Here is a 26,423-nt window from a genome sequence, read left to right on the forward strand (position 1 = left end):
GGGTGCTCAGATTAGGGGAAGGAGAGACTCCTAGCATCTCCCCTGAGAAAACTTGCTGCATTACTTCCACCCAGTTTCTTCAAACTACATGCTGCTTCACAGGACCTTGCACACCACCACTAAATGAAAGTGTGGATGCCCCAGTAGTGATTTCCTCTTCCTGTTTAGGGTTGAACAAAGACTGGGAAAAAGCATGTATTTAGTTTCACAATGTGGATATGAAAAATGTGCCAACCTTCATAGTAAGAGTTTCCCGGGGAGAGTCACACATTTTGGACTGCATTGGGTTTGTTTTTTTTTTTTTCTTCACTGGGGCAGATTTCTTCTTTTTAGTCTTACGAGGCTAGCTAACATTCAAGCAACAGATGGAAGAACAAAACAAAACAAAACAAAACAAAACAAAAATCCCAGAAAAAGGGCAGCTGAGAAAAATAAGTACAGGGAAAAATACGGGGAACAAATTATCACAGGTGCCAGGTTTAGATCCCGGTCACATTTCCTGAAAATTCAGAAGGTCTGTGGACCTCTGGACTGATTCTGGTATAAATCTCTGACCATAACATGCGAGAATTTGTGGATCTCTCCACTAAATCATCCTCTGTGGACGATCCCCTTCACACAAAGAGTTGATTTCCACTGTGGAAGAGAATAGGCAGGACAGGGTTAACCTCACACAGTTTTCCTTCAGGCCCCAGAGGGGCTGGGGTTTTGTTTTCCTGGCTAAGGGAGGGGAGCTGGGGTGTATTGTAACTGGGATTGGAGACCTTTCTGGTGTTAACTAGCCTGGTTTGGGTTTGAGGGAAAGCCTGGAGAACGAGGAAGAGGAGGGAGAATGCAGATTTGGAAAGAGGCAAGTGCCTGGTAATTGCACAAGTGTCCTCCGTTTCCCCGAAGGCCCCTGAGAGCTTAGGGGGGGCTCTTCCCTCCTGCCCCCTCCCTGCAGCTTGGCCACATCTTACAGCCCGGCTGTGCCAGGCATTGCCTTGACGCGAAGTGTCCATCCCTGTCCACAGTGCGGATCGGGGACAGAAAGGGGAGCAGGGGTCCCCTGGCTTTGGGGTACCCGCTCCTGGTCCCCAGAGCCTGAGGGGGCTCGGACCATCCCCTGCCCTTCCCCTCCCCCTGCGCTGCAGAGCCTCTGGATGCTGCCGTACTCCTGCCATGTGCTGCCGCCACCGCCGCTGCTGCTCGTAGCTTAGTAGAGCGTGTCTCCGGCTGCAAACTCCGCCAAACAAGCCTGCATCCCCCTCTCGGGAAGGATACCTCGTGAGTACAGCCGGAGCCTGCCCCCTCCCTAGGCACCCCGCCACTGCCTCTTACAAAGGGACTCGCAGGCTCTCCCCACCCCCTTTTTATGCCAGTGCAGAGAGGGGCTCCGTGAATTCCCTCCAAAGCTATAGGGTGGCTCCCTCCTCTTCCTTCTCTTCTTCCTGCTCCGGCTCTCCTGGGCGAGCCAGGCTGCTGCTGCATTGAGCCGGGGTGGTCCCCAGCCTCGCCCCCGCCTCGCCCCAGCCATGCTGCTGCGGCTCACGCCCCACGGCGGACTTTTGCTACCCCTCTAGTGCCCGGGGCTGAACCGAGGTGCGCTCATTTTTGGGGGATGGCTGAGGCTAGGGAGCTTGTGCACGTGTGGGAGGTGTCTCTGGGGGCGTGGGGGGCTGGACGACTCCCCGATTGTTGCCAGCCTGCGTTCTCTCCATCCCGGGTCCCCCTCGGGCGGGCGCAGCAGAGGGGCCGCGCTGCAGCGGGGACCCCGCCACCCTGACATCTGCAGGTGGACGGGGCGAAACAGCTGCGGAGCCTCCCCAGGAGCCAGCAGCACCCTGGACCCGCTGCCTACCTGTCTGCTCCGTTCCTGCTCCTCCAGATTCTCTCCGGTCCTCAGTCCATCCCTTATACCCCTCTCTGTGCTGGGGTGCCTGCAAACCCTTCCGCTCCACTCCCCTGCCCGCCCTTCCCCACCTTCTTCGATTTATTTGTGTATTTCTTTCCCTGGCAACCACCAGTTTCCCTCTGTCAAACAGCGCAGGCTCCCTATAATTTGAAATTAATTTGTTTGACTGCAGCATCGAGACAGGAAGGTTGGGAATTCATTTAATTCTTTTTACTCCCTTTGCAAAAAGGAAGCGATGAAATTTCCAATTGAGAATCCAAGAAAACAGGTGAACTGGGATCCTCAAGGTTGGTGATTCTCTATTACTATAATTACTACCGTAATAACAATTATTATTATTCCTTGTGTCTATTGACTCATAGGGGACTATGTGACTCCAAATGGGAGGAGGCGTTGGATGTTTGTCTGCTTCCCATGAGCATAGCTCAGTCTTTCTTGCTCAGTTCTATAGCAGTGCATTAGAAAATGCTACTCAGATATGGGGTTGGGTGGCTGCATGGCTAAAACCTCTTCTAGGTGTAAGTTTTACAGTTTTGTATTAGATGTTTCTCTTGCCTCCCCCTCTTCCTTTTTCTTGAGTATTTTCAAGGCAAACTTGGCTGGCATGGCAGTGATCTCTGGCTCACAGCATTGTTTGTTTTATCAGTGGCTCCTTTGTTGTTTCTAGTGATCATTGTCTCTGCTAAATGGGTGGTACAGGAGTGGACATGGATGTGAGTGCTTGTTTGGGGCTCCTAGATGGCACATGTTTGCTGGCAGGAGTAGAATGCCGCAGCAATATAACCTTTAGTGTGGACAGACCTTTAGTCTGGATGGAATAAAATGACAGATTAAATAAGGGAGCCCGAAGGGACCTTTATGCTCTTTATTGTATCCTATTAATGCCTGATCGGCCCAAGTGGATAGTTTGATTAACTACATGGGTACATTTGCACTCAATCTTAGGGAATGTGTTTGTGTGATGGTGGAATGAGATTTACGCCAGTGCAGTGGTTTTCAATAAGATGATCCAAGTAGTATTTAAAAATAAATCATAGTCAAATAGTCTCCTAGCCTCTGGAGGGAGTAGGTTCATCTGCATCCTACAGAAGTGACTGAAAAAACTCTGTTGGTAATTTGTACACTGGTGTGTCATATTTCTGTGCATGGGTACAGGAGCAGAACCACTTGAAGCCATTGCTCAGGTTTGCAGCAGAACTGCCAGTTGCTGTACAGCAGTGCTTGCAGGAATTATGAAGTGATAACATGAGCTTTGATTATTCCTCTTTATTCCACAGGTTTGGTTTTACTGGTCGATTTGCCTGTCATCCTCCATGCCCTCACATTTACAAAATGAAATGTTAGTTTCTCATGTTATAGAAGGAATACAGTAGAAAAATCTGCTGTACACACAATTCAGGCTTAGTTTAAGCCTTAGTACATCTTTAATTAGGTGAAGGCTGAAATCAACACATCAGCCTCCTCCACCCTCATCCTCCTAATGAACACATGGATAGTAGTGCTAACAGAGATTTGATTATTTAAATAATGGTATATTCCTTAGCCTAAGGTCTAAATTCTTCGTGGTGAAAACTTGCTCTACCCAGGTGCTTTTCTAATGCGGGTCTGCTGCAGCTTAATTTAAATTCATTTTATGAATTGCAAAATCCATGAAATTAATTTAAATGTCTTTTAATGCAAAAAATATCTTTCCTTCTTTTGTCTGACAAGGCACACAGGAGGATGTATGGGTGACATTATCTGTGTAGCTTCTTTGCTTGGCAATCAGCTTTAAAGCATATGGATCCAACAGGTGGTTGGCCACAATTTACTGATGGCACAAAACCGTAGAGTACTGTAGCAGTTAAAAGACCCCAAACCCACCAAGCTGAATGCCTGCTGAAAACTTCAGAATCCTACCAGTTATTTCCCCTCAGTGTATTGACTTTGTTAGGCAGACAGAAAAGATGCTGATGTATTGCCAAGGAGGAAGCAAAAAAAGTTATTTTCTAATTCTCCAAGAGACTCAGAAAATAGATAAAATTTGGTAGAATGGAAAAAAGGCAATTTGGCAAGCAAAAGCTGTCTAAGTCCCAATCCTTTAACCAACAGAGAAACAGTGCAGTGACATTGTACTCTCATAATCCCACTGAAGAATTATGTGTATAGAAGATAAGGTAGATCAGAATTCTATTATTTTTAAAACAAAAATATATTTATGTAGATATAAATGTTAGCAATGATCTACGTGAAATAACTAAAAGCTCTGGAATGAATCTCATTTACATTCATGTATGTAGTCGGTTCTCTGCACATACAAGAATGATGTTATGTTTTGCATCCTGTGTGGTGTGTCTGGAGTTAAGAGCTGAAGTAGCTTTTCTCAGACACAAAGATCAATGTGTAGAAAGTTGGTGGTGAAGGGACGCAAAGAGCCCTGAGTATTAGAACACAGCTCATGTCCACTTAGTATTCACACTCTAATACCAGGCTCATTTCAGAGAGTATTTTATGGTTGTGCACTGTTCTGGCTGTCAGCCAGAGAACATGCAGTTTCCATAGTTTTGTCCAGTTTGAATTGTGATAACTTGTGCTAACAGTACTTGGAATAGATCAAGTGATGCTCCTGGCAAGCAAGCTAGCAGCCCAAGGACATAAGTGGGAGCTATGACATCTCTAAGACTGTTTAGACCTGGCAATATTTTCTAGAAAGTATACACATTTCTAAAGACTGGGACCCTTTTTGTGGAGATATGGCTGGCTTGGAATTGATGATATTGCTGGTTTGAACCCAGGTCAGAATGATAGTCATTGAAATGAATTAATGCTCAATCCCATAATGCTGAGCAAACTATAAATATTTACATAGAGAAGTGGATTAGGGGCTGCTGGTAACTTTCATCTGGCATAGAACTGGTATTAGTTCCCATCAGCAAAGACCAATAAAGCATAGAAAGACTTTTGGAGAGAAGATGTTTAAAGGAATAGTATTGGCATGAGGAATGGTCTGACAGACAGGTTATGGGAGACTGATTTCTTAACCATTACACTGGTACAAGCAGGGCTTGGAGATGAAACTGTGATTTTTCATGTTGTGTATTATCTTCATGGGTCTTGGGCATAAAGTATATCTCTGTGTCACATGTAAATGCTGAGTGTGTTTTCTAGATAAACCAAATATTTCATAAATCTGGAAGTGTATAGGGTCCAGATTCTTATGGTGAAGCGCCCATACTACATCAAACTCAATCACAAAACTCATTGGGACTTGGTCTTGACAATCCAATGTGAAATATGCCCTAGAATTTGATATATATTGATTAAAATCCATGCAATTTATATTCAGTGAAGGAATAGGATAAGAAATTACTCAGAAAGCCCCAAGCAGGTATTTCAAGAATGTTTTAGGGACCACTGGACATATTGTGTAGGAGTAAAGGATATCACAGTACCTGGCTTTACATTTTAAAAAACATGTTTGTTATTTTGTGTTACTGGTGGAATCAGTATGTATGTACTCAATCAGAAAACATTTGATCTGCCAATCTCTTATTGTCACTTCTCACAATAGGTATAATTCGGATAAAGTGGAAATAACTGAAATTAGTGTAAGAACAGATTTCCAGTTTCATACTTCATACAACCTCTCATCTATACTTTCTAGAATATAAGATTGGATTTTTAGCCACATATGAAGACTTTAATTCTCATAATTGTCATTCATATCTCTCCTTTCTTGCAGTCCTCCTGCTGTTTGTTACACCCACCTGTTTTCTGTGCTTGAATTAGCTCATAATGTCTTTGCAGATATATTTTTATATAGTACCTAAACCAGTGTGACTCTCATCCTGTCTGAGACATCTGGATGTTACAGCAATATCAGCTTTTTTCCTAAAAATTATCTGCCTAAACCTGATGTTACTTTGTAGAAAAAACCCCAAAAAAACCCAGATGAGACAGTTTCAAATAGGCTTAGAAATTATCCCCAAGTGTGAGTGTCTTTTAGGGTGAGGGCGAGATGTCTTTTTCAAGGGAGGGATGTCTTGTGATGCTCTTAGCAGGGAGTTAATGGAATTCAGTCTTGTTTGTTTCTTTGTGCCTGCAGTTTCTGCTGTCATTGCAGTGAAATGGATTGTCAGAGCCTTTTGGATATCCAGCTCAATGTTTACCTCAACACTAAAGTTTTGGAACTCTGAAGTTTTCATTCAAGTTCCTGATCCTTTCGCAAATGCACTGTTTGCAGTTTGAAACTCTAAAATCGCTTATTTATTACTATCCTTACATTTAGCATGGGTGTTAATGGTCTGTGGGAAATTCAAACTGTGGTTGAGGGTCTGGAGTTCCTTTTTAAATTTTGCTACTGACACTGTTTAACCTTCAGGAAGCCACTTACCCTTTCTTGTCTTCCCTTTTTCCTAGACTGGAAAACAGGAATATTAATACTTCCCTAATGCACAAGGGTGTTGTGAAATATAATTAACTTGTTTAGAGCAATCTAAAATCTGCTATTGAAAGGAGAGCTTATGCATTGCAATTAAATGCTAAAACAATTAGGAGGGAGCAAAACAACCTGTCATCATACACAGATCACATCAATTAAGAAATAAGGTTGTCTCTGCACTTTACAACTAGAGGAAACCAGTATCACTTAGTTCTTTACAGACACTGAACTGTCAATTGAGTTTCCCATTAAAAGTATCTAAACACATTTTATATTCCCCAGCTAATGCTTCAGAGGGACCCAAATTTTCCATAGGTCCTTTGTCACTGGCCTTGGGATTTCTCACTTCACCTGAGACATCTCAAGCATCACTGGACATCTCTGTGTGCAACAATGAACTGAGTCTCAAATGCCTTCATTGAAGATATCAGGATTGGAGCATTCCTTAACGATTGTTTGAAAAATCTCCAACATCAGCACTCAGTACAAATTAAATTGACGCTGCTGGTGAAGTGTTACAAATTGCTGCAGTACCTGATTTTTCTGTTCTATTGTTTGAAGAGACCAAAGCTGAAGGTCAACTTGATTAGAAAGGCCTAGATGATTAGAATAAAGGTGTTGGTTTCTGTCCTCTGTTTTCAAGAAGATAGGTAAAAAAGTAGCAGAATGCAACTGTGAGTTAGACAATATCTTTCTGCACTAGCAGAAGTTGGTTGTTACTAGCTCAGTAGATGAAGATTGTTCTGGGAAGCTGTAATGTGTGAAAAAGTAGGTCTGATCCCTGCCAATGACCCATGGTCAGAGGTTACTGACCCTGTGCTAATTGTGTGGCAAAGTTATATTGGCTATTTACCCACCCATCTGATAGACTGCGACTCTGCTGTGCCTAGTAAGTATGGATTGTAGAACACTGCAGGGAGTTTATTTAAATGAGATATCTGAAGGAGGGTGTAAATTGGACAAACAGGAGGACACTCCTGGAAGTGCATGGTGTAGGCATAATAGTGCCAAATACTGTAAGGTGAAAATTTGAAGAGCTTGGAAAACAAATAGAAGAGAATGAAAAAACGAGAACTTTAGTAAAGGGTATGTGGGGCCTGCAGAGAAGACAGATGAGTACTGTGGATGCCAGTGTGGTAAGAGATAGAAAGATACAATTGAATTAGGAGGAGAGAAAGAAAGACAAGCAGACAGCTATTAGTTTGTCATTGTTGTCTTAGGATGCCCTGCTAATGGTGAAATGAAGGATTCAGAAAAGTAAAATTAGTAGTAGGAAAGTGGCAGAGCAAAAGACTTGACAGCAGCTTTTTTAGAGTAGTGAAGGAAGACAACTCTAGTCGAGGTAAGAAAGATGAAGGATAGGGTACCATTAAGATGTCATCTGTAGTATGAGGAAAAGGGAATAAAATCAAAGGCAATAGGAAGCTGTAAGTCTAAGATAGGAAGAGCAATAGAATTGTCATCAATTGGCAGAGGTTAGGACAGGATTATGATTTCAGTGAAGAATACCAATGCTCTTTTTAGCCATGTATGTACAAGAGTAATCCATTAATGGCTTTTGGACAGAAAAGTCCCTTGGGCAACTCCTGAAAAAACTGATGCTACCTGAAGTGATGGAGGTTGCTCTTGGGATGAAGATATATGACACCAGTTGTAATTGGGCAGGTTTTGTTTCAGCTTTTGGCATTTATGTGGATTTATGTAGCTAGTGTGTGGACTATATCAGCTTCAGAGAGAAGAGTGCATATAGATGGTGCATTCTTACCCTCTTTATTTAATCCAGAGCTAGGACTTTTACCATTCACTTCAGTGTGAGCAAAATGCAATTCTTCCTTTTAAAAGAACTGTGTTATTGCCACAGGTTTTGCTGAGTTAAGAGTAAGGCAATGTCTGGAATTACTAGGAAAACAGAGGCCCTAGGTTTTGTGTTCTAAATAGGATAAGCACCTGGAGTGAAATGGGAAGGGAAAAATGAGAACATCAATATAAGAAAGGGATAAGCAACACACTAGTATTCAAGGTAGAGTATTAAAGAGCTCAGTGTGATGCAAGTACCTAACCATCATTTTATAATAATCTCAGTGTAATAGCAAAGGCTGAAGCAGAGAATATTATTGCTGAACATTGTCTGTTTTTCATATAGAAGTTTTATATAGAAGAAGTGACATTCAGCAAAAGGCCAAATAATATCTTTTAAAATCTCTTTTTCATAGGAATATCTCTGGTCTTTTTTTTCTGTAGGAATTAAAAACATCCTGGGACCTGGCCTTTGTCCAACAGAGGCTGCCTATATCCTGATTCCTGAGACAATGATTATATTTCTGTTGTTTATCTGTAGTGTAATGGGAAACATGCACCAAGATCAACCTGCTGACTTTCATAAATGATGTGCTATGCAGTTCTCAATGAGATAAAACAACAGGTGAGAACAGCATATATCCTACACCCGTGTACTTCAGGGTGGTAGTACCAACCCTTTTTAGTCCATCAGCCACTATTGTTCTCCAAACATACTTTCTGGGCTGTTTTTCTCAAAATCAAGTATCAACTCAGAGTATTTAAACAAAAATATATTTCAAAATTGAACTATATATCTCTTACCATGTTAATGAGTCACAGAATTTAGGACTGTTTCCTTGGTTTGGGAATGCTGAAACCAAGAATTCAGATTTCATCTTATTTAATTGCTAATACAATTCTTATGCTATTACAAATCTTACTGTTGGCAAAGTGTCTCAGGTACATGTGTTATCCAATCGTCCTAAAATATGAGCTTAGGAGAACATTGGTGCAATTTTGAGGTTAGGATAGAAATTTCAGTGTGGTTTTATATATCTCTATATCTATATATATGTCATGGTGTTGGAAGTTGAAATGAACGCTAGTAAGGTGATAGAATCTGTTATTAAAATTTGTATGAAGGAATAAAAAGGTGGAAGAGAATGCACAAGCCTGGCTTAATTTTAATTTTCTGCTTTTAAAATGGAAAAAGAACATCCTGGAAGCTGGAGTTGTTACAAAAGATGTAAGATACAGCATATATGAAAGGGCTTGAAACATGATGCACTTAGGATCTGGAGTCCTGAATAGGAGTAGTAATCAGTCGCAAAATCTGGGTGTGGCTCAATTTCTTTTTTGCAATCCAGACATACTTAGGTCTAGCATTTTCTAAAAGTTTGCTATTTGAAATTTTAGAAGGCATTTGGAAAGAAATAAAGACCTAATAAAGAGAGACAAAATAAGTTACTTGAGGAAGTATGGATTACAAAAGAGTGGGTCCAAAGAGTGACAGGGTTAGATTTGCTGACAGAAGTGCAGAAAATGCAGAATGAACAGAGTCTACCTGTGGTAAGGCTGAAAATGCTGTGAAAAGAAATGTGTGGACATAAAGATGAGTTTGGCTGCCTTACACTAGAATGCACAGTTTTCAAGCACATGATGCTATTTCTGACTTTTAGAAGTAAGCATGTATCATAGTTAATATTTTAAAAATTCCTGAAATATCTTTGTGTTCTCTATTGGTGCCTCAGGCATGTATCAAGGTCTTCCTCTGTGAGCAAAAATAAATCACATTATAACTAATCTCATGGACATATTACAAAATATTTTTATCTCATGTATTAGGTATCTGTCATAGATGATGATCTGTTTATTCAACTAGTCTTTCATTGGAGAAACATGCTTAATGTTTCTTCCATTTGTTCCTCTGTTTTGTCCCCAAATTGATGCATTTAATAGATCTTTAAATTGCTTCAGTTCTTTTTCTGGTAATCTGTGTATTATGCATGATTGTGTGATACTTTTTTTTTTTTTTTTTTTTTTTTTTTTTTTTTTTTTTTTTTTTTTTTTTCCTGAAGACAATAGACTGTTTTGCTAGCAGGCAATGACAAAAGACAACACCCTAAAGAATCTTCTTAGAAAGCAATACAAGTTATTATGGTATCACTATACAGGATCATCACAGTGCTTTAAGCACCAGGCTTTGAGTACCTAGGTTTTTAGAGCCATATGTTCATATCTCAGCAGGACTGACTCATCTTTTCTTCCCTAGGAAGAAAAAACCACATGCCACTGACTTTACTGGATGAGGATTTTGGATTTTGGCACCTTGCACTTGTGCCGCTGAGTTTTTGAAGATTCAGTGATATGTTGTTGAAGGATGTTTGGATTATTTCTTACTTGATGTTGTAATATAATAACATTAGCATGATTTGAAAACAGAAAATACATACGGACAGCTTGTCCAGAGCTTTTAACCTCTCAAATTTCAGCTTTTCATCTTAAGAAATAAAGGACAGTCACTAGGTACCGTGTGTGAAAGATCTCATTGATGAGAGAATTATGAAAGAAATGGTACACTGCAGAAGCTCCCAGCTGAAATGCAGGAAGCAGCAGGAACATCTCAAAGATGTCCTAGGTTAAACCAGGTCTATCAGTGATTACTCAAATGTTAACATTGCTAAGTTTGGATTGCACAAGACAGCATTGGGCAGAGAGCCTTGAGCAGCAGCAATCATGACAACTGCAGAAACACCACCAGAATTGCCTCTTTATGATCCTACAGCCTAATTTGTCTTCATAGGAAATAGAGTCTGTTTATTGGGTTACAATGATATACTGACATGTAACTTTGTGACCTGAATTTCTCATTGCTACCACACACTTTTTTGCTGATTCAGTTTTCTAAAAATAGGCATCTGCTGACATTTAAGGAGCTTCAAGGTAGCTGAGATATTTGTATAGGTATATGTGATAATAGATCTAAGGGAGACTTCTGCCCTTCTGGAACACAGCTTAAGGGCTGTTACGTTATCCCATAACTCTCATTTGATAGTGGGATGGGCAACTGAATTACACCATTTGAGTGTGACTTAGTTGGAGAATAAAACACCTAAATATAAGTAGGTATCTGAAATTCTAGGGAATTCTAAGTTTCTAAGGACCTGCTATGTTTAAGGGAGCTACAGTCAAATGTTGTTATTGGAGCTAGGAGAATTTGCAGTAAACCTCTGGTTTAGAGTCAGCAGAATCTCTCTAGGCTGCACTGATTGATTTGACCACATCTGCGTTGACAGATTAATGGGATGTATTCCAAGTTAGAGCCAAGCAAAGAAATGAGGCAAGGATTGTTTCTGCTGACTTACACACTGAAAGTGTGAATGAAAATGTGTATATTATAAAGAATTTAGAATAAGAGAATATAAAAATGCCTATGCTGAATAAATGCTTTTCAGATAGCAACTTTCTCTTGTGAAAAATCTTTTCTGCACAGATTAATTTTTTCCTACCTGTCTTATATGTATTCTTCATCCTGTTTCAGAATAGGTTTTTTAAGAGTTGGGAAGCTTTCATTCACTTTAACTAAGAGTATTAATGTGTATGAGAACTTCAAACATCAAAATTGATTGGATCCTCAGGCTATGCAAATAGTGTAGCTTCAGAACTAAAAGTGAGCCTGAGCAATGTGCTTCTTACAAGATTTCTGACCATTGCCACATGGAAAAATCCACTCTTATTGCTGTTGCACAGAAAATTTGAGAAATTATCACTTAATTAAAATGGTAAATCACTAATGAGATCTGCTTGAATTCAAAGTATTTTTCTATAGATCCCAATCAGTGGTCAAATTGGGGGAGACACCACTAGCCTAATGTCCAGTCAGTGGTGCTGCTAAAGTCCCCTTCTCATGACTGAGATGATCAAGGAATTCCTTAACTCCACTGTAAGGCTGTATCTTTGGCAGACAACCAGCATCAATCTTATGCCAATTGTAGATTAGATAGCTTCCTTCTAGGAGGGCCAGCATGGCCTTTGCTTTGTTGTCTCTTCCACTTCATTGTTTTACAGCTAGGTTTCTTTCATTAAGAATGTCCTATCCTTTGTACACAGGCCTTCTTATGCTAAATTCCAAGAGTTAGGTTTCCTTGACTATTTGGTATGGCCATGAGACCATTGGCTGAATCTCTTTTCTGAATCTGTGAGATAGGATATTTGGAAGATCCCAGCAAAACCCCTGACCCTACATCATCCTGTGAGTGCTTTGAAGTGTGCTTTCAACACACTGAAAACCTGTGTTGGGAGATTCAGACTCTTCCTAAATGTTGCTGTAATCCTGGAACACTTCCTATTGAGGAAAAACTAAACAACTCGTTTCATACAAAGCACATAATGATGTAATGAAAAATTTTGGTTTAGTCTGTAAAAAGAAGATTATGGATAAATAGCAGCATCACTGTTCAACCTGTCTGTTGGTCACTGAAGGATGAAATCTGCAGAGAACCAGAGAGCAGCTGTTTATTCCTTGGTGCTTGTACCATACTGATAAAAAAAAATCAGTTTTTCTATGTGTTCCCTAATGAGGAAAAACAATGGTATGGTCATTTCTTCTGACAAGAACTCTTTTTCATCTCTACATCTCAAGATCTTGAGCCAAAAGCACTTGCTTCCTATTTGGCAGAGCAGAGACCTGCATGAACTAGAATTCTCAATTTTAGCAGGAGCAAGAATTACCAATTGATTGCTAGGGAAACAGATTTTAGCATGTTCTATTGGTTTTAGTCTTATTTCAGGAAGAGAAAGGTGAGAATTTTTCACGAGTTTCTCCGTATTCAGTTTCTCTATAAATAGCCTCATAAAGCTGATGATAGCTCTGCTGCCAATGGGTGTGTTGGAACAAACACAGTCACCAATCTTGAAGCAGAAGGGCTCCATATTTGGGACTTGACCCTGTCAATCACTTCTAATCTCCCCTCAGTACTTCCTGCTCCTCACTGTATTGCTCTTCTGCTCAATTTTTCATTCTCCTGAGGTTCACTGATGAGCCCTGTCCCACATGAACGTGGGCTCAGGTGTTGGGGGTATGGGAAGGGTAGTGCCGAGAAGAGGAACTGAGCAGAGAGTTATGAGTGTGTTACCTTCCATGCTGCCAGCACAGTTGGAAAGAAGTGAGGGACAAGAGCAGATGGATGGATTTGGAGGAGGGCAGGGTGGAAGAGAGGTCAGGAGAGAGAGAGAAAGCAAAGCAAGGGAAACAAAATCCAAACTGCCCTCAGCAGTGAGTGTACAATCTCACTCCAGCACAAGACAAACCTCTATCAAGTATTCGTCTGGACTTGGCAGCTCTGTAAGTAGTGCTACAAATGGTGTCAGCAGCAAGTGCATCTTCATGCGAATGCCAGTGTTAGCTAGGAACCTCCCTGAGGACTGCTGTCCTGAAGCCAAACAGAAAAAAACCCTGATGCTTTCAGCTATTCCTGGAGTTCATGTCCTGCCTTAGCACATTTATTCTTTTGACCAGTGAGCTGTCACGTATGCATTAGAATAGTGCAGTGCCTGGGAGAGGGAGGAGGGAGGAGAAAGTATCCCAGCATCCCATGACCATGACTTTTGCAGAGATTTTTTTTTAATGTCAGTGGATAAGTCCTGGCAGATACCTGCTCAAACCAGCCTTGGGCTTACTGTTGTTTCCCTGGCATTTCCATAGCCTTAGTAGCAGGAGATCTTAAGCTGTGCTTGCAAGAGAGTAACTCTTGTGCAGTCCATTTTGAGTTCATGGGCACACTCAGACTGCAATTCTGACAGAGGAGAGGCTGGGTCAGAATCTGGAGGTTCTTGTAAATGATCATCTAGAGCAGATTACATGTGGTTACGATATTCTTGCTTTGTAACCAGCAAAAGAAAGGAATCTGATTTATGATTGTCTATTAATTTTGTAACAGATATAATGGCATTCTGTAATGTATAGTAAAGAACATGTCCTCTAAAAGAACCTGAAAATTTGCTAATACATTGATGAAAAATCGTTGTACCTTCTTAATGCACATATGTTGAAGAGCTTGTTTAATCAACTTTTGAAATTACCCTTGAATTTAATTAATTTGCTAAACCTGTGGCAGGGTTTACATGAGACAAACTGTGAACATATACATTGTTATTTCTTAGTGTCACAGGGTTAATCTATTATTTGTGAAATGCTATGAGATTTGGCACAACTGATACAAAAAGGAATGTTGAGGTGTGATTGACTGTTGTACATTGAAGGGGAGGAAAAGGATTTCAAGAGCATTTCCTGCTAGGAGTTGAGACTAGATTGTCAAGATGAAAGTTTGGGGTTTTTTTTTTAATATACCTTTTACATTCCATTTACATTTACAGATTCTGGATGTTGAATACAACATTAGGCTGTTTTTCTCTGTTAATCTTCACTAGCTTTTCTTCTCGGATTCACAGGGGTATGCAGGACATGGATAACACTGACAATTTCTGGCAGGTGATTTTATGCACTGTTCTTAGATACTTCCAATAAAGGACATTTCAATATATTGATGGCTGTTCCCATACTTAGCTCTCCTTGTAGCTAGACTTTTTCCTAGTGTGTATATTCCCCTACTTGGTACAGATTAATCTGTTATTTCCTGCACTGTTCTTAAGAGCTCCAGGAAAGAATTCATCGCCCTCTTTAGTTATTCAGAGTCTTATTGTCATTTGTGACATCACCTTTTTACATATAATCTAAACAGCATTTTCATTTATATTAAGCAAGTACTTTGGAAATTGATGTGGGTTGTTGAAAAGATGACTGTGTTGACTATTAATAAGGACATATACAAAAACTAATTTAGGAACAAACTTATTGGCATAGTGAGATTTTCTGGGGTTTAAATGATTAAGGGCCCTTAGATTTTAGCCCTTCAGACTTCTTATTTTCCTAGACCACCATTGTGAGTTTTCCCTTTCCTTGCTTTGAAAGATCCTGTGAGATGCTCGAACTGCCATTCTTCTGTGCTTTAAAACATTCACAATTAGAAATGGCACTGTCTTTCAGAAATAGAATAAGCATGAAAATGGTACTCAGACCCTCCTCTCTCACTACACTTTCTTGACTAAAATTAAATTTGCTGATACATACATTTTTCTATCTCTTTAGGGACAGTAGGTTTAGAACTGCTAAATTATAGAATAGCAGAGAGTTTTACAACAGCCTCACAAAGCAGAGGGACATGGCATAGCTCAGGGGAATGATAATTGCATAGACTTTTTAATCTTTTGCATACTTGTTAAACTGATTAAAACTAGACTAATAAGTAATCCAACTTGTCAGGTCTACCCAACACCCAATTTCAAGCCATTTAGCATCTACAAGAAGATTGAAGTTTTCTTATACTTCTTTAGAATTGTCAGAGACATCACATTGTATTGCTACTTCATTGGTTACGTATGCATGCGCTTCCTGCCAGCAATGAAATATTTTATCAATTTGACATTTAGCTTTATGTGAAAATGTGGGCTTCTGGCATCAATTTTTGAATGTGTGTAGAAAGTGAGTGATGTAAAATGCTTATGTTTGAGAAGGGAAAATTAGAATGAAAGGTGATAAAAAGTGAAAAAAATCAAATCCACTCAACAAGATAAATGAATGTTTTTATTCCAAATTGACCTAGCTCCAGTAGAGAGTGACAAAAATGCATTATTGTTTGCTGCCTCTGTAGCTAACTCCTGTTCATCATTGTTGTTTAAATCCTGATCTGTACATTGATATTCTTAGTGTTTGGACTGATGACTTTTTTCACCAAATCCATATACAAGTACCTGGTGAGACTTAGAGGAAAGCGTTGGTGAAAAATAGAGTCTGACTTGTGTCCTCATCTTTATTGCACCTGTGCAAACTCTCTGTGGTGAGTTGACCTTGGCTGGCTACCAGATGCTCACACAGCAACTTTCATTCCTCCTCCTCAACAGGAGAGGGGGAGAAAATAAGAAAACTGGAAAATTTGTGGGTTGAGATAAAGCCAGGGAGACCAGTTAGAGATTGCCATCACAGGCAAATGAGACTTGACTCGGGGAAAATATATTTAATTTATAGATAATTAAAATAGATGTGGATGATAAGAAATAAAGACAAAGGTTAAAATACCCTGCTTTACTTTTTCCTAGCAACTTTATTGCTTCATTCCTGACTCCTCTTCTTCCTCCCCACCTCACATGGTGCAGGGAGGATTTGGGAGTAGGGGTTTTTGGTGGGTCTAGCTCCTCTAGACTGCACCTTTCCCCTTATACTTTTTCCTTGCTCCTGCATGCGTCCATACCATGGGCTGCAGTCCTTTAGGATTAACATCCTCCAGCATGGTCTCTCCACAGGTAGCAGAACTTCAGGAAATATCATTGTGCCCTCAATTGGCATCCTACACATGCTGCAGTATGAATATCTGCTCTAGTGTCATCCTCTCCATGAGCTCCAGGGAAATACCAAATCCATCATAATTTCTTCCAAAATTCACAGGTCACAGGAGAATATCTCCTACAGCTCCTGGAGTGCCTCTTTCTCCTCCACTGACCTTGGTGTTTCTAGGATTCTTTCTCACACTTTTTTCATCAGTCTTCAAAGTCTGCACAATATTTTCCTTTTCTAAAGTCTGCTTTCACAGGAGTTCTACCAGCTTCCCTGATGTCCTGTTGTGGGTCTGTTGGAATCAGAAGGAGCTGGCTGTGTCCAGAAAGGGGCAGCCCTAAGCCTTCCACAGAGACCACCACTGTAGCCACCCTGCCCCCATCACCTTGCCACCCAAGGCAAAAAACACTGTCATGCAGACCAGATAGCCAGGTACTTGTTTCTGTCAGGCACTTGCTGCACAGGTGAATGGGAACAGTATATTCTGGTAGTATGGACAGGAAAGATTTCCCTCAAGATTTGTTCTTTGGAAAAAACTGGTTTCAGATGGAAAAAATTCATTCTAATTACTTACTGCATAACTAAGTTCTTGTCTGACACTAAAGAAGCTCTTTGGGAAGAGACAAGAGGCTTGGGTTCTCCTCAGTACTGATGACTTACAGTACCACCAGCACCACCACTATGTGAAGACTCTCGTCACCACTGCAAAGCTCTTCCTAAAGAGACACCTTAACTCAGACCATACTGATTTCTTAATTTTTTACCATGTTCCAATTTATCTGTCCAAAATTTTGTTTTTGCCTAAACTATAGTTTTCTAATGAAAAAAAATGAAAAACGTTATAAAACAGTGCCTTTTTGTTTTCTCATAATAACTATGTTCCACATTAATTAAGTAGCTGGGGGTATTCCAAGAGCTATTAATTAGTATGTTTCAATTATAACTAAAGCAGCAGAAGTATGTAGATGGTTTTGGAAGCTTACTAAGAATCATTACTTTGAGCACTAGATGGGAATATATCACAAATGGTACGGAAATTGCAGAACCCTTTTGGTATAACTTACTTCCCAAAGTTGCTGCCAGGGACGGCAAAACAATGGTCAGATATACTTCCCTCTGATACATATTGCTGACATTTCTCTCCCCACCAACAGGGATAACTCAGTATTATGAACTTTTACTCTATTTCACTAACATTACCCTATAATAGGAAGCAAACAGTGCCTTTATTCCTTATGCACGTTTCTAACCTAACATACTCCTCCCCTCTTACCACCCCACTCAGGGAAAGAGGCAATTGGGAGCAATCAATGCTACTTTTCTTCTAACAGCACAACCAGTCTGTTTTGTTTAATGTGTATTGCCCTTTCTGCCTTTACCTTTCTGTCTCATACTCCGTGGAATGCCTTGCTACTGGTGACTGCATTTGCAGCAGACAGCTGAGATGTTGCTGAAGTCAGCAGCATTAATGCTGCATTAGAGGATCTTCCTCGGGGAAAACAGTGCTAGATTTAACCCAGGGGGTGCTGCTGCAGTGAAAAGCTCTATGCTCAGAGGCACTCCATGTTTTCCTAACAAACAATATGTCAAGCTTTGCTTTCATGAACAGTAAATGCATTGGTAATGCTTCTCACTTCAGTGGCAGTTCTCAGCAAAACGCCATCGAAGCAGTAGGGTGAAATTCCCCTTGTGTGGCAAGCTTGTAATGGCTTTCACTGCTCAGTTTGTGTGCCTTGGGGATAGGCAGAAGGACTAGGGCCAAACTGGTGTAAAACATGTCAGCACTGATAGCAGTTTTCTTGATCCATGACTGTATGAGTCCTGTGGTCCCCAGACAGCAATTCTCATTATTCTTATTCCTCAATCCAGAACAACTGCCACAGGGATACTTGTGTTCTGTCCCATATGTAATCGTAGCCTGCAGGCAGGATTTTTCTCCCATTTCTTGATCACAGCTGTAATGTCACCTGTTAATTAGCCCACATCATGCAAAGATGCTGTACAAACACAAAGGCCATTGTCTACTGGGATTTTTGTTCTAAAAGCCAGACTTTCTAAACCAGCATCAGATTTTTGAATGCCCAGTTATAAAAATTCAGCATTCATTGTGCTGGTTAAATGGACTCTCTCTGCAAAACCTGTTAAAAACCACAGCAAAAAGAGGTGAATGGAAGGTGAGTGGGAGTGGAATAACAAGCAAACTGGATAGTGAAAATGATTTGCCATATCCTCAAAATGCAAAATTTTGATAGTTTAATGATTTTTTGGTAACATGGATGGAAACGTCAGTGTTTCATTACTTTCACCTGCTTCATGTTATGCCATCCAATTCCCTTTTGATTGCATTTTCTGGTTTTGACATATTCTTGAGAAGTTCATATAGATGATAGGTAATACACTGATTGCCTCCGCTATTTCTCTAAAATACCTCTTATACTTGCTATGATTTCCAGGCACAGCCCTGCTATCTTAACTCCAGCAGCCCTTATCTGAAGGAACCTGGGGAGTCTGTGGGAAAGATTTGAGACTGGAAGCATATGCCAGATACCCACATCCCCCAGGAACTTCTGTTTGGAGATGAGCAAGAGCCTTGGAGTGAAAGATTAATATGTTATCCACTGGTGGGCTGCTCATTTTCCTGCCTTTTTATATTGTTCAGTCAGGAAGCCTTTTAATGTTAAATTCAGTGTGTGGCTACTTCAGAAGAAGGACTGGGGGAGGAAAAAAACCTGTCCACTTAAATTGAGATAAATGACTCAAAACCAATTATGGCCAGTTAAGTATCTTCTCCAGTCCTTTATGATCCATTCTAAAGAAGGTGGATCCACCTACTTTTAGTGATCAGTTCAGGGAAGCTGCAGAGGATTTTGTTAACACCTCACAGACATTTCTGAGCTTTGGTGCATGAGAGCTCTGTCCGGCAACTTCATAGGAAAATACACTTGACAAAAAAAATTGTATCTCCATATTAGATCAGGAAGGAATGCTGGCTGATAAAGTAGTGCTACGGGAAGGATGTAGAAGTGCCAAAAACCCAGTGTACAATCTTGTAAAAGCTGTAGGGAAGACTATTTGCTCCTGAATTTTCAGCGAAACTGGACTACATGATGAGATTGCTTTATAATTCTACCTCTGTAGTTTAATATAAACATAAAAAAGGCTTCATGGGAAATTTTGGATATTTGAATATGAACATGTCTGAAGAAATCATAATTTCCTTTCTTTAAAGAAACCTCCTGTTGTATTATGAGGATTTTGGGAAAAAATATTGGTACTTACCTTTAGACCCGCATCAGCAAACCTTTTTACTTGAACTGAAAGTATTTTGTTTCCTTCCTTCGATAGCACCACTAAAATGGGAGATGAAATGTCCAGTTTCAGTTTTGATCAACTCATGTTTCAAACTCAAATCCTGTTGCTGAGGTTATAAATGTATAAGTGCATATGGCCTCTATGTAATTCTGTGTTGAATCCTGTGAAAGCAGCATTTTTATTAGATTTGTCTATTATTCTCTCTTTAAAATGTACATACATTGCTCTCTGCCTGTGTAACACAGGAAAGTGGAAGAAAATGAAGTACTGAATAAGACACTATTGAACCTGACTTATATTTTTTCACAACAGAAATTGTGACAGCAGTAACACAGAGAAGGACATGTTTATTAAAAAAAAATAAATTAGTTTAAACAATTTAAGAAACTCTCCTCCAAAATCTGGTTTCTTTGTATCTGTTATGTTCTTAGCATATTGAGTAAGATAGTTGCCAGGATACAGGTCACTGTGGCAAAGCCACATTTTCATAGTCAAAGGTCAGTTGAACATACGCTGTCACTGACGACTGAGGTAAAAAAGTTGTTGAGTACCCCAGCCTTCTCCTCATCTGTTGTTACCAGTTTACCAGTGTTGTTTATCAGAGGGCTACTGTTGTGTATCAGGGGGCTTTGACTTCCCTTTCCTGGTTAACATACTAGCAGAAGCCCTTCTTGTTATTATTGGTGTGCCTTGTGAGGTTCAGTTTCAGTTTTGCCTTAGCCTTCCTTACCCCATCCCTCCATCTCCACTGATGTCCTTGTCTCCGCTGTCTGTGCATTTGTCTCCTTACCTTTAGTTGGACCAGCAGTTCCCTACTCAGCCTCAGCTATACCAGTCTTTTGCTTTCCTTGTCCAATTTCTTGCTCCTGGGGATTTCCAGGCTGCCTTCCTAGAGGAACACCCCATTATTCTTTTCAGATATTTCCCTGGTGTTTCCCTGTGGCCTCTGTTAGGACTCCCTGGCTCATCTCCCTGTGAGTGGTATGATCCAGGGTGGCTAGCACAGTTCAGAGTCACTGCAAAGAACCCTCCCTAGCACCCTGTCCCTTTATCTGTCTTCACATCTTCTCACTTTTGGCAGGGACAAGCCTCATATTGCCCCTCTACCCCCTCACATCTAGTTCAAAGCCCTACCAGTTCCTGAGCAAAGACTCCTCCAATGCACAGCGAGGTGAATCCCGTCTGATGCCAGCATGCCTGGGGCTGTGTAGAGCTCTTCCATTCTCAAAACCCCCAACATTTTGATGATATCAGCCACGGAGCCATTCTGTGCAGTTTGTCCATTTCTTCCCATGTTGCTGCCTTCAACTGTAGCTAGAAAGGAGACCGTAACCCACACCCCAGGTTCCCTGAGCGAACATCAGAAGGCCCTGAAGTCCTTTTTGCTCGCCCTTGGACTGTGTGCTGCCGTTTCCTGGGCCCCTGACGTGGCAGACCAGGAAGGGCAGCAGTGTGAGGGCCATTCCAGCCGGGAAGTGTCCTGGTGATGTCCCAGGCCGCAGGAGGCAGCACGCCCCGCCATGGGCCCGGCCTGGCCACGTCATCCGGCCCTCTGCGTAGGAGGGAATTGCCTACAACGTTAACCTGTTAAGCTTTACCCCATCATCTTGATGATGAGTGAGAGTTTTGCTTCCTTAATTCTCATCAATATTAGCAGAAATCTGAGGTATTTAAGCTCTCCACATGTCAGGGGGAGCCCTGGCAGTGATCACCATTACAAGCGCAGGTAATGTGGTAATATCAGATGTGAATGACTGTACAGATCCTAACATTGCAATTTCACTTGTAGAATTAAGATCTTCAGTTGTTTCATTTTGAAGGTTATCAAAAAAATCAGGAATTTACTTTTCCTTGCTCTCTGGCATCCTTTTACTGGGAAAGGGCCTGTTTTGAAACACTGGAGTGTTCCTTTGAGGTTCCTGTACCTATGAGATTAGCTGTCAGCTAATACAGTGCATGCATGTGAATGGTTATCTATCATTGTTTTCTCTGAGGCTGATTAAGTCTTCTTTGATACAATTTAACAAACGTATGGATGAGGCTATGTTTGGGGAAAAGCCTGTTCTGTCTGCAGCTTGCCTTGAAAAAACATGAACAAATGAAGTAGGGATTGTTCTGTATTTATTGTAAACATGTCCTCTTCTCTTTTGCTCTGTTTGTCCTAAGCTATGGTCTAAACTGTCTCTACAAATGCAAGAATTTATGAAGTCCTTTATCTTTTTAAGCTGTATACCTCTGCACATTGTTGAATTGCCAATGTAGTTCATCCTTTGATTTTAGTAAAATTACTTGTTAAACTTCTGGAATTTCATGTAGCTCTTATTTTCAGAAATTAACTCTTCCCAGGGCACTTGTAGAAAAGTAAGCACTACCTTCTCTTTTTGCAGTGCATGAAACCGTGGTTTAAAGGCAAATGGCAGCACTTTTGTGAGAGTATAGATTCACAGAGACAGTGTTCCAATTAGAAATCAAGATTTCTGACTTCTTACCATGTGCTTAAGTCACTAACCCCACTGTCTTGTAAAGAGTGGGGTAGCTCCTTGATGGAGTATCTACACTGTTCTAATAACTAACTCCTTAAAATGTCAGCAGTATTGACTACAGCTGTGCCTTGAGCTTTGTAAGACCATTTCTGTTACACATTAGTTGTTTAAACTAGCTGCTTTAGTACAGTCTTCCTATGAATTTATTTATATAATATAAAATACTTTAGGATCAACAGTACTACATTCACTTAGGATAGCTATTAGTAACAGCAGAAAATGAAAAACTAAGACAGTTCTTCTTTTCCTCTTCTTTTCAGAGATAAGCAAGCAGAGCATAGTAATTCACTAAGCTGTTTAAGTGACAAAATATTTATAAGAAGGTTTTATGTTCTCCACTGTGAAAGTCCCATCTTGTTCTAAAATCAGTACAACGCATTTTTCTTAGAAGACAGAACCAAGCAAGCCATGATTTTACTGTAAGGCTGTTACTAACACTTTACCAGAAACATTATTTGAGTAAGAAAAAAAACATTTATAGTAGCAGACAGGAAAAGAAAACTCAAAAATGCTGTTTTAGTGATACCAGCTCTTGACTTCATCTTCTTGACTTATTTGTGTCATATTAAAGGCAGACATTGCTTTTCACTGAGAGGCTCACTCAGTCTACACTGGACTATGCCAGTAAGGATACCTGTTTCAAAAAATTGTAACATTCTGTCACAGAAATTCTGCTCCCTTCTTACCGTGTGAGCCTTGGATCCTGATGCTGAGTAATCCAAAGAGTGAAAAATCAGCCCTCAGGCTCGCAGATTTTGTGTTGGTCTACAGTACAAACAGTAGCTATAGGCCCTAACTAATTCAAATTGTATGAATTCTATGAAATCTATGGAAGCTATGTTACACTGGGTTACATCAGCTGGGCCACTTCTGTGAGTATGCAAATTTAGTTCAGTAAGGAGATGTTGTCACTCAGATTTAAGGTACTTGCCTATAGAGAAAGGGAAGTTCTAACTGCTTCATACAACCTCGATATTTTATATTTCTTCTGCATATTTTTCTGGTGTTTCCTGCTGAAATTCACTGTATTTATTAGAATAATACTTTCAGGAAACTTAGAGAATAAATATACTGATATCTTACAAAAATTGTGACTTCTTTCTAATTCTGTCACTCTTCTTCCTACTCTCACATAAAATTCTTAACAGTCACATGAAATATATCTGGAGATAAGAGAAAATATCCTTTTAAGTTTGATGTCACCCCATCCTGGTTAATAAGTGTTGAGAATCATAAAGGTCTTTTGATAGTCAAACTGAACACCTATGCCACATGGTGTTGCAAAACAAACAGAAAAGGAATCCACCACAAAGGCTTTTGCTCTGATCCTGGATCCTTTCTAATCTACTTGGTATCTGGACCTCTAAATCATATATGAAACAAAATATTAACTGTAAGTATAAATCAACTACAGATTTCTGTTGTTATTGATTATCAGATAAGCTGCAAGCTCTATCCTCCGTGCAATGCTTTAGAGTTGTATTGCTTGTAGAAAAACATGAGTGTAGTAAACACCTGAGTGATTACTGAAAATATTCAGAATCATAAAATGGTTTCTGTTAGGAAAGAATTGTGGCCCTCTTCAGACTCAAGGTATAATCATGTTGTATGTTTAAATTTTAGAGAGTGGGGTTGCAATGCCACTCTGATGGGGTGTTGTAAATATTTCTGCTTTAATTTCTAAGTGAAACAGCAAAGGCACATTGTGAATAAGTTCAGAGAATGCACCTAAAATGGCTGTATTGTAGCTGTAATCTGATTTAGGTCTTATATGCAAAAAATTAATCTGGTTTCAAAGAAATTAAGACCAGTGGCAGCTGCACCATGATAAGATTACACAGGAATTTGGTTTAAAATGAATCCAGCATCTTCAAATCCTACATCCTACATGGTACCATTATGCCAGTGGATGCTGAGGAGCCCGGCCACATCTGCCATTGGTAACACTGGCAACAGAGAATGGGGAAGTGTGATGATAAGACATCTGAATTATTTGGAGGTGACCCAGCTTTGATTTACATGTCTTGGCAGCTTGACACAGTGGTCAGGCTATTAAGTCCAACTGGAGGCCAGGACTTGTTAGCTCTGATGTATTGTAAAGGTCATCTGGGCTATACAGTGTCTCAGTCCCAAGGTGAGAGGTCCACAGTTGCACTTGGTGTGTGAATTTGACCTCAAACATCTTGTATACTCTAGCAGACACATGATTTATGCTAAACTTTGTGTTCCAGCCTTTAAGGACATTTGCAGGAGTGATGGTTTTGTGAATCCAGGTAAATAGTATGGGCCAGTTTATGTCAGTGAGCGAAACACCACTGTGGTTTGCAAAGCATTTTCTGTTTTTGTCAATACCAGCTCAGGCAGTGATAAGTGTTCATTAAGAGTTCAATTTCTTAGCACTATTAACACTGCTAGTTTTATGATTTAAGGATGTAAATCACTGCCAGAGTCCTTCACCAAACACCACCTTGTGTAATTTATATCCTAGGTGGTCAAAATTTTCATGTTCATTTTGCATAAAAGGTTTTCTGCATATTTCTGAACCTTTTGCACATGTAACTGGCCTGTCCAGTTTAGAGGTAATGGGTGAAGTTCTAGAGGTAATGGGCAAAGCAAACCCTTGTGTATCACAGAATGTGTAGATTGGAAGAGACCTTCAAGATCATCAAGTCCAACCCAGCCCTAACACCTCAAATAGATCATGGCATCGAGTGCCACATCCAGTCTTTTTTTAAACACATCCAGGGATGGTGACTCCACCACCTCCCTGGGCAGACTATTCCAGTATTTAATCACTCTTTCCATGAAAAACTTCTTCCTAATATCCAATCTATATTTCTCTTGCAATGTCAAGGCAAATATATGTATGTGTATGGATGGACAACCTTCCAGATGTATGTGAATAACATGACTTATGTAAAAGCTTGAAAATGTTATTTAGGGAAGATTTTATGAAAATCAAGGTCATGCCCTAAGAGATTTGATTTTGAATAAGGTTTTTTGCTTTGTGTTTCAGTGGCTGTTCCCTCACCAGTGCCGGCTTGTGAGCCTGAGCCCAAAACTAACGGACATTACCCATCTCCACAATTCTCCGTTTCCCCCCGAGCCACTGTTGTTGCTGCCATGGAAGCCCCTTCTCAAGGCCGGCAGAAAGTCATGGACTGGAGAGCAGTGGTGGCAATCTTTTTCGTGGTGGTAGTTTATCTGGTGGCGGGAGGACTCGTCTTCCGTGCCCTGGAGCAGCCCTTTGAAAGCAGGCTGAAGAACACAATCGCGTCGGAGAAGGCTGTCTTTCTTCAGGAGCACATCTGCGTAACCGAGATGGAGCTGGAGACACTGATTCAGGTAGGCCACGTGAAGAAGATGGTACTTCTTGGAAGTTAGCAGAAACAGCTCAGTGGTTAATTGACCAGCGGAGTTGGTGGGGCACAAAATTGTGCACAGAGGCCTTGGAATGGGCAGTGTGAAGAGCAGGCTCTTTCCTAGTCATTTTGAGGTCTGAGAAGCAAAAATTTTATCTCCAGAATATTGTAAATATAGAACTGTAGAATCATAGCATAGGCTTGAGTTAGAAGATACCCATCAGGATCTTCGAGTCCAACTCCTGACCCCATGCAGGACACCCTTAGAGTCACATCATGTGCCTGATAGCATTATGCAAATGCTTCTTGGACTCTGTCAGGCTTGGGGCTATGGCCACTTCTCTGGGGATCCTGTTCCAGTGCCAAACCACCCTCTGGGTAAAAAGCTTTCTCTTGATATCCAACGTAGATCTCTCACATCTCACATCTCTCAGATTCAGGCCATTTCCTTAAGTCCTGTCACTGGTCATGAGAATGAAGAGACTGGTACTTGAATTCACCAGAATAATGAAAGATATATGCAGAGAAAAGCAGAACCTAATACCTGGAAAAAAATTTTGAGAGAGGTGACAGATTTGCAAGACATATACCCTCATCTCTACAAATGGTCTTTCAAGTGGTCTTAAGTTCTTTATTCTTTTTCAAAAATTCAACACAGCAACTGGGAGGGGCACATAGAACAGGACAGGTGGGATTTTTGAAATAAATATTTAGCCAAAAGTTC

At 40.5% G+C, this 26,423-nt stretch overlaps 1 protein-coding gene across 1 annotated transcript in view; it reads left to right on the forward strand.

Annotated features, from left to right (window-relative positions):
* Positions 1–2,129: 2,129 nt before the first annotated feature.
* The window catches only part of KCNK10 (potassium two pore domain channel subfamily K member 10), a 54,135-nt gene continuing 29,841 nt past the window's right edge, over positions 2,130–26,423 (forward strand). The window contains exons 1-2 of the mRNA XM_066322301.1: positions 2,130–2,181; positions 25,354–25,682. Of these exons, the coding sequence (XP_066178398.1) occupies positions 2,130–2,181; positions 25,354–25,682 (381 nt within the window). The remainder of the gene's footprint in view (positions 2,182–25,353; positions 25,683–26,423) is intronic.

The sequence above is a fragment of the Sylvia atricapilla genome, chromosome 6 (assembly GCF_009819655.1).
Source record: "Sylvia atricapilla isolate bSylAtr1 chromosome 6, bSylAtr1.pri, whole genome shotgun sequence".
NCBI classification, from domain to species: Eukaryota; Metazoa; Chordata; class Aves; order Passeriformes; family Sylviidae; genus Sylvia; species Sylvia atricapilla.